A 13,399-nucleotide genomic window follows, 5' to 3' on the forward strand; every position below is an offset into this window, starting at 1 on the left:
AGATCCTGCAGATAGACTAGTGGTGTACTAAAGTTCAAAAATGACACTGATATATGTAACTAGAATTATGTCACAGAAAAAGATGAAAAACACTCCTTTTAAATCGGCAAGATGTTGAACTGAAGTGTAATAAAAGGACTGATACACACCAAAACTGTTTATATCCCAGGCATATACATTCCTATAACTCTTCCAAATGATGCAAAGTAACTTGAACACAACTCACAACAGTCTGTGTCATGAGACCACAACAACCATAAAAAAGTACCTTTAAATGCTTGTAAAAGCTGATGAAATGTTGTAGAGCAAATGCCTGGTTGCTCAGGAAATCCTGACTGTCCGTTTAGCTTGTAGTAGAGTAAACCCAATCCAATACTTTGTGGTTAGAAAAACACAAGAAGCTTCCCTTTGCAAGCCCAATAGTTCCAGACTTGTAGGAAACAAATGAGGCACTAGCACAATTGCTGTATAAACAAACTCAGAAGTTCCAAACTCATAGGAAGCAAAATGTTGACTGAAAATAAACATCTGCACCATCACAGACTTCATCAGAACTAGAACTGTTGTGAGTTGTGTTCAAGTTACTTTGCATCATTTGGAAGAGTTATAGGAATGTATATGCCTGATTACACTTCAGTTCAACATCTCCAATTCTGCCAAGAAGTTTGTTTCCGTTTAATTTAAAAGTGTTTTTTTTTTTTTTTTTTTCGCTTTTTTTCTGTGACATAATTCTAGTTACATATATCAGTGTCATGTTTTTGAACTTTAGTAGCTATCCCAGCTACAGCCCCCAGGGTGTTCATCAAATGAATGGTGGTGGTAGCAGCTCATTTGAAAGTGTGGGGATTGAGTGTTTCTCTACTAAGATGACTGGCTTCTAACTGCTCCAACCAGGCATCTACTCCTACAGGCAAGGGGCTACCTACTCTAGTTGTGTCTCCATCTAGGCATCACAGTCAATTACAGCAAATCACAACTCCCACCTAAGCAGAGTTTGCAGTTCATAGGTGTTCATTTGGACTTGGTCATTTGGATAGCCTCTCTCCCTCCAGGTGGAATCCATGCACTCAGATCCCAGGCCAAGAAAATAATCCGGCATTCTTCTATCCAAGCATGACTAACTTTACAAGCCTTGGGATTCATGGCAGCAGCTATCACCCTAGTCCTTTTAACCAGGTTTCACATGCAAATTCTACAATGGACTCTCAGTACAGTGATCCATTCTTCATCAGTCTTTAAGTCCCACAATCAAGATCACACACGTTTTGCAAATTATCTTTTTTGGTAGCTTCAATCAAACAAAAGTTTCTGAAGGCTGTCTATTTGCTCTTCCCCTGCCCCCAGCCACTGTGACCACAGATGCCTCCCAACTGGGGTGGGGGAGCACTATGTGGGAAGGGCAGTCCAAGGTATGTGGTCTGCAGAAGAGGCCAAGATGCATATCCCAGAAATAAGAGCAGTCCTCCTAACATTGCAGGCCTTACAAGATACTTTCCCCTCCGGGACGATTGATATTCAGACTGACAATATGTCCATAGTCTGGTACATCAAAAAACAGGGAGGAATGAAATGTTATCCGCTTTGTTGAGAAGGAATGAGAGCATGGCAATGATCAATCTCTTCCGGCCACTTTCTAATAGCAACACGCATACTGGGGAAAGCCAACATGATTGTGGACAAACTAAGCAGGTCATTTCTAACACCTGACGAGTGATCTCTCGATGTCAAAGTGGCTGAGAGAATGTTCCATTGATGGAGCCAGCCATGCTGTGACCTCTTCACTTCTCCTCTCAACAATAAATGCATCAGGTTCTTAACCCCGATCTCTCCAACAAGAGATCACCGAGTGATGCTCTAGTTCACGACTGGCTCTCTGGTCTACTCTGTGCTTACCCGCAGTTACCTCTCATCCCTAAATTTCTACAGAAAGCATACCAGTTGAAGAGTACAGTTATCCTCATTGCACCCTTTTGGCCTTGTCAGATTTGGTTCCCATTCCTCTGGCTTCACTTTCAGCATCCGCTCTGGATACTGGATTCCAATCAAGACCTCCTGCCTCAGCCAACAGATATGACTCATCTGGACATAACAGTGCTTAAAGTGACCTCATGGTTTCTAAAGTTTCACTGATTGCCAGACAGCCCCGGCTGTCTTTACCAGTCCATTGTAATTTTTTTATCTTCTCAAAAAGCTTCTACTAGAAAGATTTACGAAAGTGAAAGGAAGAGATCCATTTTCTGGGACCTCTTTCTGCCCCTGTACCAGGTTCACTGGATTTTTAGCTCACTTTTCTACTACTAAGGTCAATTTTGCTGACATTTCAGATTTTCATCTAGGTGAAAGTACTTCTTCCTTAGCTTCTTCTAAATTGTGGAAAGCCTTTCTAAAAGGAGCTTTTCTACTTAGACTTCCACTAAAGGATTCTACTCCTCCTTGTAAATTAACTATTTTGCTTCAAGCTCTGACCTAAAGCCCCTTTGAACCCTCAACCAGGTCAGACCGAAATTTTTTTATTTTGGAAAACCATTTTTCTAGTTGCTATCACAGCAACTAGATAAGTATCCAAACTCCAGGCTCTTTCTTCCAATTCTGCTTAATTGGTTTTCCACAAAGACAGGGTGCCCCTTGTGGACCAACCCATCTTTTTACCTAAGGTGGCTTCTGAGTCTAGTATTAACCAAGTCATTAACCTCCCAGTTTTCTTTCCACATTTTTCAAATAAGGGAGAGTACATGCCCCATCATTTGGATGTCCGTAGACAATTTAGTTTTCATGTGCATAGAACCAAAGGTTTCCAGAAGGCTGGCCAATATTTTATATCCTTCTCACTTAACAGATTGGGCAGGTCAGTTTCTAAAGTTACACTGGCCAAATGGTTAGCGGATTGTATCTGTCTTGCTTATAGTAAAAGGATCATTTTTGCCCAGGCCTCCTACAGTTCATTCTATGAGGTTTAGGTTTTTCGTTAAGGGCTTTTATAGATGACATTTGTGCAGTTGACACTTGGTGCAGTGCTTATACTTTTATTGTTCATTACAAATTGGTCATGGTATCTAGGAACAGAGCTGCTTTGGGCTGCGAAGTACTCCAGAATATGCTTCCTTGAAGACCACCAAAGGTTCATGTAGCTGGGGACTCTGCCCCTTCAGTTGAGGAATGAATGACAATGACAACATCAGATAAAAAAAAAAAATTATGTACTTGCCATAATGTTACTTCTGTGTTGTCCATTTTCATTCTTCCTTAACTTCCCGCCCTCCTAACCTCCTTCCCTTTACTCTTAGATAGGCCTAAGGTTTTCAGTTTGGGAACGGTTGTTCCTCGTTTGGGCTAAAGCTCTTTTTTCTATTTCTATTTCTATACCTTCTTGAGTTCTATTAAGATACTGTACACTCTCTCCGATGGGCAGCAAACTCGATTTGAGGTATGTTAGCTGTGCAGGGCATTATGGACAAAGGAAGGAGCTCGAGAGTTAGGATCTGGTAGAAGCGTCGAGTCAGATTTAAGACTCATCAGCTGAGGAAGAATGAAAATGAACAACACAGATGTAACATTATGTAACATTATGGTGAGTACATAACTTTTTTATTTGCAGGGCAAATCCCACAGATTTACATATATCAACTCCTCTGTTGCACAACTTTTGGGAAAGGAGAGAAGAAAAAAAAATGGAATGTACTGTCTCGAGCACAGACTTGCCTCACACTAAGAAGAGCGAGCAAGTGCATTGTGAGCTGCTGCATGCTGAGAAAAGACAGAGATGTGCTCTTAATGCTGGTACAGAATGGGAGTTTTTTTTTCTAGTTTTTATTAAATTATGTTAGTTGTACAAGTGTGCCATCTTTGTACATTGCTGTATAGCAGTATTGGAATTAAGACTTTCAGTAACAGCAGTCAATTTATTAATGTATTTTCTTGTTTTGTCAGCAGGATGTTCCGTGTTAGAATTTTGCCTGCTTTGGCAGGACTAGCTGCTGTTTCTAGGCGATTCTATGGTGCTGGAATTCCTTTGAAAAACAGACGGCGGATGATGATGGTAGCCTTTTTTGGAGCAACGGCAGCAACTGCTTCTGCAGGATTATTGTGGAAAACGTGAGTATTACTTTTTGTTTACATCAACTGTAGCCTCATGACCACTTCTCTAATAGTATCTGGCCATTTGATTGGGTTCCAACTGCCCGGTCACAGCTGATTAAATTAATACTCATAGGTTGCATCTTTGCTGTAAAAGGCACTTCAGCATCAGTGTTTGGTTATTATCACTGTGTACTGTACTGGGGAGTTTTTTTTCTCTCCCCACTTATAAGTGACCATTGAGTTAGTCTGTGTAAGAAATGGGAGTGTTGGAGGCTTCTACCCTCACCACTTGGAAGCTGTGGGGGACGGGTTTCCCTGCTGAAGCTTTTTTTGATGTATGAGGTGGTTTAGTTGTGTTTTCAATCAGTTGTGATCAAGCAATTCTTTTACGAATGACTGTCTCTCCATCATTCATGTGACCTTCTTGAGTCCATAGCTTCTTCTAAAGATTTTTCTTCGCTGCCCTTCTCATCTTCTTTAAAGGTCATGCACACAGTGATGACAAAGTTAACACTGAGTGTTCTAAGTAACTTTTTAGCTCCTTTTCCTTTAGCTGACCAAGAAATCACTATCATTACTGCCATTTTTATAGAAATCTATGTATAAAATGCCATCCGACAAGACAATGTGCACCACCCTTGCAGTGTCATTTGCAGGAAGTGACACTTCCTTGTAGATGTGTTGATACAACATTGGGCTCAGAAATGTGCACTTTGTAGTTGATGGGTAGAAACACTGAGTTGGTGTTTTTTTACTGAGCACTTTCCTTTTAAAGTGAATTTTTGTTAATCCTTACACTTTTTCACTTAATGGAAGAGAAGCTGTGCCTTATGTTGCCCAAAAACATCACATTGTGTAACACAAGCACTTGTAGACTCCCATACACATTAAATGTGGCAAAGATCTGAAGTAAAATTTTAAGTCCTACATGTTAAGATCTCTGCAGCACAAAAGAGGCAGGCAAGTACCCTTCAACTGATGGGGAAAAAAAGGAGAAATTCACCTTTTGGAGAACTCTGCTCTGCTTCTGTTTGAAAGATTTGCATAAAAGCACTGCTGCTGTAATACCAGCATTTGCTCCTGTTGTTGACAGATTCTGAATTTAAATGACTGTACTGTTTGGGGGGGTTCTTTCTAAAAAAAAGTAAAGAGGATTTTATTCACAGAATGAACCACAGTGTTATCTGAATGAAGCCACACAACCCAGTTTCTCATCTGTTCTTGCCACAATTCTAAGGCCACTACCACAGGGAAGATCACTGAATCTGCAGTCAAGACTGTCTTTTGTGACGTGTCCATTGAAATAGTCCATAAAGCCAGTGCTCTGGCTGCATCTGCAAATATCTCTAATAGGTATTGATTTTACAACCTCCTGCCTTATTATCACACCATTGAAATCTTTAAATTTGTAGCAAACCTTAAGTCCTTTGTTATGTCCATGGATTTTCTAATCTTGTGGTGCATTTTCATGTGACGTGACACTTTTGTAGCCAAACACCTCATGACAGATCTGCCTACTATGATACTCTGCATGCAAAATCCCTGCATGTAAAATTCATTGACTGTTATTGTCTGCAATTGTCTAAGTGACAAATATCACATATCTTTCTTGTCCTTTAAACTTCTTTTTTGGCAGAGGGTAAGGCCCTCCCCTCTGAACTTTTAAGTAGTCTGTTGAAGTTGTGTTAACTGATGTTAACTGACTTGTGGAAGAAGGAAAATAATGGTGGTAGAACAATTTATGTAATATCAGGAACCCTCCCTCACTGGTCTAAAGGCTGGGTTATCCATTCCACTGTTCAGAATGTAGCATCTTTTTTTAGATATTTTCACTGTTAGGAACAGGAACACTGAAACAGTAACTCATACAATGACTTTGTGTTGTCTGCTAAGCATGCTCAGCTCCTGTGCCAAGCAGCTGTTTTTCATTGCTGTTACAGTTTGTGTCTTGATTCTTTCTATTAAATGTAAAGTTTCTGCATTTACATATCCTTTTGTGTTTTGATGAACAAGAGATCTTTTTATTTTCTGACTTCTTTTGCCTCCTTTTCTCATTCAAACTGATTACCCTAGTTGAGGAGGAGTTGCTGAGTGAGCCCAATTCAGGATTTGTGAGTCAGACTGGGAGAAAGTTGGACATTTGTCTAACTGTTTTGTAAGTGTAGGTGTAGAAGTTCATTCAAAGGGACCTTGTTAGATGCCTGTAGCAGCCCCAGCATGGGCCCTTCCACACTGCATGCCACCACTTATGGGGTCTCCCCTGCCTGCCATCTTGTCTGCACCAGTGGCATGCTCATGTCTAGCTTCTTTAAATCTCTTCACAATCTGGCTCTTAGAAGGGATGGAGCGGGTGATTATCTCTTCCTCTGATGAGCTGCTTCTGGGGGTGGGGGGGGGTCAGAGGAGTAGGAAGTTTTCATCCTGGATGTAGACAGAGTTTAGCAGTCCAGTCATTCCTTGGCTGCTTTTCGACTCATCCTGCCTTAATGAAGGGCTTGGATTATATTTGGTTCACTCCCCTTTTTCTTCCTGTTATTACTGAAGAGACTGTTTACCTGGGTACTCTCGTCTTCTGTCTTTTATGGCCTGCCTTGGAGTATGTTATTTTGGAAGCTTGGAGGCACCTGCCCACTGCTGCTTTCCTTTGGATGATAGATTTTTATGTATTACACTGCAACATACTGCTGTGCAGACATCTCCTGGCTGACATGATAGCTTTGGTGGGTAGTTCTTCTTAAAACTACATTTATACACTCGAGTACAGTGGTATGTATTTCACACCAAGTGGTCTAAATCAGATACTTGCATTCAGGGATGTAGCTAGGATTTTCAAATTTGTACTGACAGCTGTAGCTAGCTCTTTCCCTCCCCTACCCCCAAGCTACGGCCATACCCTCCCGTAATTCACCGTTCCATCTTTTTAGTAATATGAAGAGGCATTACATGTGTAATGCCTTCAGTAATATAATATAAATTCATGCATTTACAAAGTAGAAATAATCTCTTTCAAGGTATCATGCAGTAGATTTATATAGCAAAAAATTTATTTAAGGTATTTTCAATTCCTTGTCTTCCAAAAATGCTAAGAAATAATGTAGTACAAACTTAAATTATTTTGACACCCGACCAGAGTGGGAGGTAGGCTATTTTACAACATCCTTAGTAGGTGTGACATCCTTAGGAGTTGTATTTCAGTTTGGCAAATGTCAAATGTGCTGGTGAAATTGCAAGTTGTATGGAGGTAAGAGTGCTTTTTAAGTGTTCCCTGTTGTTTTTTTTTTTTAAACTACTTACAGTGTGCAATCTGAGTTCCAGTGAAAGAAGATTGCTGTCTGCTGGAACAATCTTACTGGAGCTCTTCTCACTTGACGTTTGTCTAAATAGTGGATGATTTAAAGTTAGGGTGTCGTTGTTCTGATTTCTGAGAGAGTAGATGGTTTGATATTGAGTCATTTTTTAAGGATGGGTAGAAGCTTCAAATTAGGCTCTTAAATGTCAGGGAATATAAAATGAGACTAGATCTTTCTATGTCTACTATCAGTTTAGCCTTTTGTAATGTGAGACAATGGCAATGTAATTGTGGTGAGCGATTAAAAATTATGACGTTGTTTATTGCTGTTTGGATTCTATTTATATTATAGTTAGAATGTAAGGTGGCAATTGGAAGGACATATTAAGTCTAAGAATGAATGCATCCTTAATAAGTACTGTTCTAGACTCTGTTGAGGTGTCTTAATATGGAGTAGGAGGCTTTTAATTTGGCAATAGCTTTAATAACTACCTTGTAAATGTGATTTTAGAAAGAGAAAGTTTTATCCAGTATTAGGCCAAGGCACTTTTACAGTTCTGTGGAGACGATATCCTTTCAGTTGGTTGTCATAGTTAAGGAAGCAGTGGTAGTAAGCTTCTGATGAAATAATTTACACAGCCTGGATAGCAGCCAAAAAGAGATTTGGGGAAAGTAAGAGAAAATCAACTAGAAAAGGAGAAGAAAAAAAGAAACACTGGCTGGGAATAATCTTGCAGATGAAAGCAGTTCAAAATTCACTTGTGTCGAAGAGATGGCTTCAAGTAATTTAAGGGAAAAATAAATCAAATCCACTTAGAAGTTTTTAAACTAAGTGGGACATTGGAGGCTGAGAAATAAACCAAAGAAGCTGTAAGCAGCTATTCATATGAGTTGATGTAACTGCATAAACCAGAGTTGAAATGAAGGAAAGATTGTCTGAAAATGAGTCTTCTCAAAAAGAGCTGTTTTGAAAAATAGTCGAGTTAGAAAACGGAGAACCAGAGAAAACCTGAATTTTTTTGCTATACCACAGAAACTGGAAGGGATAAATTGCATTAAGTTTCTGAAAGTACAAATATGTAACTGGACTGGTGCTCACAGCAGAATTTGTTAATTGAGAGGGCACATTTGGTCTATGCTCAAAAGGCTTGACTATGGGAAAGCAGCCAAGACCTCTATTAGTAAAGTTAGTCATACCAGCAGAAAGAGGTACTTCAGGCAAAACTGTGACAGAAAGGGAAAAGCATTAAAATTGAGGACACCAGTGTATTTGTGGTAAATGAATAGTTGTTATCACCAGGCGTAAAAGAGTATCAAATACATTTTTGTTTGCAGAACAGGCTAATGAAATAAAAAAAAAAAAAAGTAGTGAACAGAAACTGAGCCAGCAAGCTGAAGGGATCCCTGCTTCTCATTCTTCTGGTAGTAACAAAGCTCTTGAAGAGATTTTGCCAGTGAAACGTTTTTCATTATTACAAAAGCAAATACTTGATTGACTGAAAAAGATCCCAGGAGCTGACTAAAAGAAACAGGAATATCATGGACTTGAACCAGAGACCAGTGTTGAGAGATGGAGATGATCAGGAAGAAGGCCAGAATAATGTGAAGTTAGTGAATAAATGGGAGAACTGCAAATCACCAGTCTCATTTTACATATACCTATACAGGAGAAGACACATGAAATGTGGTTCTGCAAGAAGTGGCTAGAAATGACTGAAAGTCTATTGACTGTGTTAAAAAATGATGGGTGAACTGTAAAGCATAAGCCCCCACTTTGTCATTCATGTTTGGTAGGTTACTGAAGGACTGAAGCAATTGTAAATAAAACCATTATTGCTCTTATTTATATAAACATTTTAAGATGTAAATTGCATGTAATGTTGTAAAACAGTCTGGTGTAGTATGCAGATACATGTATTTCAGATGTGAGGTGGGAGGAGTTTTATCAGTGACTGCTATACAGGTTAATGATGTTAAAGTAACAAAGTACTTTTTCTTGGTTGTAATGTATCCAGACTTTAGACTGTACTAAGGTAAGAAAGGCTAGAGAGAAGCAAGATAATATAATGATGTGATTTTGGGCTGCAAGGAGAAATATAAAAATATATTGATTATATGCAGAATTAAAATATTTTCCTGTTTGTGTAGAAGTGGTGTCTATAATAATGTCCTTTGTGTAAGATATAGGCAAAAGTCTTTTTAAGCAAGTGGGCCTGAAAACAAGATAAAATGACGAACAATATGAAAATGACAGTTTTTTTTTGTTTTTGATTTGCAAAGTTACTATTTTTTTCTTTTTTCAGTAGCACATTCTTAGTCGGAAACTGGGAGTCTGCAGGTTGCAAGCAGTTAATTACGGGAGATCTGAACATTCTCTTTTGAGTAACATCTGGAAGGGTTCTTTCTTGCATTTGCAAAGTTGCTATGCAAAGTTGCTATGTTCTTTTACAATAACAACTGCTCTTAGTTGGAGACAGACATTAGGGGCAAGCAATTATCAGAAGAGGTCTAAGCAGTATGCTTTGAGTGAAATCTCCATGGTACATTCCAATTCACATAAATGTACATTAGAAACTATTCCATTCAAAATAGATGAAGTTTGAAACTGGAAGTCAGCAAGTCTTTCATATAGTTGCTTCCCCAGCAGCCTTAGTACCTTGATGTATTAAATCAAGAAAGTACTCCGGCTGTGCAGGGCTATTATGTCTTCCATACTTTAGATTAGCTATTGCACAGGAGTGTAAAAGGCAATAGTGGCTCAGTCTTCATCCAGAAGAGACTTGCATCAAGGCTAGTAAAGCAGCATGATGCAGTGGCATTTATTCATGCCCAGATATTCATCAGAAAGATTCAGTATTGTGTGTTAGCTAGGTAGCTACAGAACTCCCTCTATGACCCAAGAAAGCCACAACATCTATTTACAGCAGCTAGACTCACTATTAAACCTAGTATTATTTCCCTAAATGATCTAAATTATCCAGCTGTAGACTGGCAATTATGTCCCACCACTAGTGCACAAGCACAGGGGTTCCTGGACTTTCAATACAAATGCCCTAGAGCCATTAATCAGACTACCTATTAGGAGGAACAACATTTTGGACCATGTCCTTTCTAATATAGGTGCATCTTGAACCATCTCTTGCACATCTTCATCACTTCTTAGGTCTGACCAAAAAGCCATCTCCTTCAAAATAAAATTGGAACCAGAGACCCCTTCCACCCAAGGTACCTTTAGAAATGTCTGTAAGACAAACCGCCTACTCCTAAGTGATACATTGGCTAGCTTCAAATCACTGCCAAACCTTGCTAACTCCATTGAATGTTCAAAAACATCCCACTGTATCATCATGTAAGTAACTGCTTAGATGTAGCTGTACCCTGTAGGAACGAGTACAGGGTAAACCAAGGAAACATCCCCCCATGGGAAACCATAATGTCAACAGGCTTTGCAATAAAAGTAATAGAATTTTAGCCAGAAGTAAGAAGAGTAATTTCCAAACACATGGATCCCTTGTTATTGAAATAAACAAATAGCTCAGGAGCTTAATAAAATCCACCAAAGGCAAGTGTGAGGCTAAAATAGCTACCCAAGGCAAAGACAATCACAAGGCCTTTTTAGTTATGTTTGTAGTCTTGGAAGCACATTGCAGCAAAGTGCTGAGCTGATTGTGAATGATGGTTACCTACACAGAAGCTGAAGATATAGTGAGCCTACTGACCGATGAATTTGGCTTAAACTTTACCCCTCTGTCTGTCCCTCTAGATATACCTGAAACTGAATTGCCTCCAACTCTCACACAATACTAAATCCTAAAAGCATTATCAGAAGTGGACAGTGCAGTGGTTTGCATTGTCTCACAGCAAGAGGTTCTCCAGTTTGATTCTTGGCTGGGGTGCTTTCTGAGCGGAGTTTTCATGTCCTGCCTGCGTTTGTGTGCATTTCCTCCAGATGCTCTGGTTTTCTCCCACATTACAAAGTCTCCCCAGAAAATTATCTCATTCCAAGTCAGACTTTCCTGGTAAACAAATGTTAAATAAAAGTTAAAAAAATACTGCACTGATGGATTTTGAAAATATCTCTGGATATATCTTCAATAGCATGAAGCACAATGTAGCCCCGCCATGCTATTTAATGTCAGCCTTCATAGAGGTTTTATAACTAGAGAATGGAAAACAGCTGCAGTCATTACCCTGTGTAAGGAAGGACCTCCCACTGACCCAGGCAATTACAGACTAATACATTTGACCACGCTTGTATGCAAAGGCATGGAAATATTTCATTATGTGTCTAATAAATAAGGATATGGGGAACCTGCAGACATCAGGCCTGTCTCAGTTTGGATGCATCAAGTGCAGTTCCTGCTTACTTAGCCTGTTGGACTTTTTTTTTAAAAGGTCATCAAAGCAGTGAATGTAAGTAAAATGGTACACTCAGCATACTTCAATCTGGTCAAAGCTTTTGACACAGTCCCACACTTAGGCATAGTAGAAAAGCTTAATAAACTGGGAATAAACTCCTGCTTCACCCAATGGATTGCCAACTGGTTCACAGAATGAAGATCAAAACAGGGGAAGCCACCTCCACAAAGAGACCCAGTCACAAGTGGAGTCTCCCAGGGTTTAGTGCTGGGACCTCTCTTGTTTGGCATCTGTTTCTCTGAAGTAAAAGGTAATACCAAAGGACTCTGGCTGACTAAGTTCACAGATGACTGCAAGCTAGGAACAGTCATTAAATCCAAAAAATACTTGGCCATCGTGCAGGAATGTTTGTCCCAAACAAGTAACTGGAGCTAAAATCATGGACTGAAACTACATGCCATAAATGCATTATTATGTTCCTTTGGGAAGTACCACATTGACAATATGCTCCTTGACTCAGTTGTTCAGGATTTGAAAACTTGTGTGGACAGTGGCTTAACTTTCAACCAACATATGTCCACTTTTATAAGAGAATCCTTCTCTACTGCACAGCTTATAAACGAAAGGATTGTGTCTAGATCTGAAGATGTCATTTTCCCCTTTAATCCATCCTTACTAGAGCAGCCATTGAGTATAATACCCTCTCTGGCATGTATCTGTCCAGATACATGGAAGAATTGATGCACCCCCGGAGATGCTTACTAAAAGTATACAAGGCCTAAACAATATACCCTACATGGACCAACTCAAAGCCCTGTCACTGTACTCTGTATCCTACAGACTGCTAAGAGGTGATCTGTGTTTCCCCAAAAACTCGGTAGTTTGGTTACAATAAAGGCCGTCTTCCGAAAACCAAAAAATCCGTTTCACCAAGAATCACATCCAAAATCCGCAGAATCAAAACTCTTTATTAACTGACAACAAGAAATGGATTTAGACTTTTTATATTTTTACATATTTATATATATTCACAGAAGTATACTATTGTGAATATATTTATTTATTTATTATTATATTATCAATTCATATCCATAATTATATTCATATTTATATTTATACTTGTATTAAACCGTATATACGAATATTTTATTTTTTTTTCTATGTATTTGTTCTGTCATATTTATACCTGTATATTTATAATGAATTTATTTTACGACATATGAAAACAAAGAAGTGTGTGGCATACATGGAATTGGAGTATCAATACATCCACAACATCTACATACTCACCTACTTGCACTTACACACTATTATATGCAAATATTTCCAATGTTTGAATACATGTAGTTCAGGTATTACATAATGTCCCTAATGCATATATTTATATGTATTGACATTTACATGGATTGATATCTATATACATATAAAATACAAACTATTACAATACATTTTATATTTCACACATATTTCTATGTCTCTTCCAGCTTTAAAAGAAAGACTTACTGTTTATGGTGTTTTAAGAGAATCAACATGGCCAGCCAATGATATTGTTATGTTCTGTCACATTACCTGATTGATTACTTGATTGATTCTTATTAAGTACAATTGTTTCTAATTGTTTTTAAGTGATTGTGTATAAAAGAAATGAAAGAAGTGCTAAGAATTGATTCTGAT

General features: G+C 38.7%; 1 protein-coding gene across 6 annotated transcripts in view; it reads left to right on the forward strand.

The window, feature by feature from the left end:
- Positions 1–13,399, forward strand: part of MICU1 (mitochondrial calcium uptake 1) — a 1,714,640-nt gene that overhangs the window by 67,907 nt on the left and 1,633,334 nt on the right. For 5 of the 6 annotated variants that reach the window (XM_044055988.1, XM_044055992.1, XM_044055993.1 and 2 more), the window contains exon 2: positions 3,931–4,092. In XM_044055988.1, coding sequence (XP_043911923.1) covers positions 3,932–4,092 — 161 coding nt within the window. In that variant the 5' untranslated portion in view covers position 3,931. Of the gene's footprint in view, positions 1–3,927; positions 4,093–13,399 lie in introns of all 6 variants that reach the window. The other variant, XM_044055989.1, reaches the window with a different exon arrangement.

Source organism: Protopterus annectens, chromosome 14.part0 (genome assembly GCF_019279795.1).
Source record: "Protopterus annectens isolate FY-2018-M chromosome 14.part0, PAN1.0, whole genome shotgun sequence".
Taxonomy (NCBI): Eukaryota; Metazoa; Chordata; order Ceratodontiformes; family Protopteridae; genus Protopterus; species Protopterus annectens.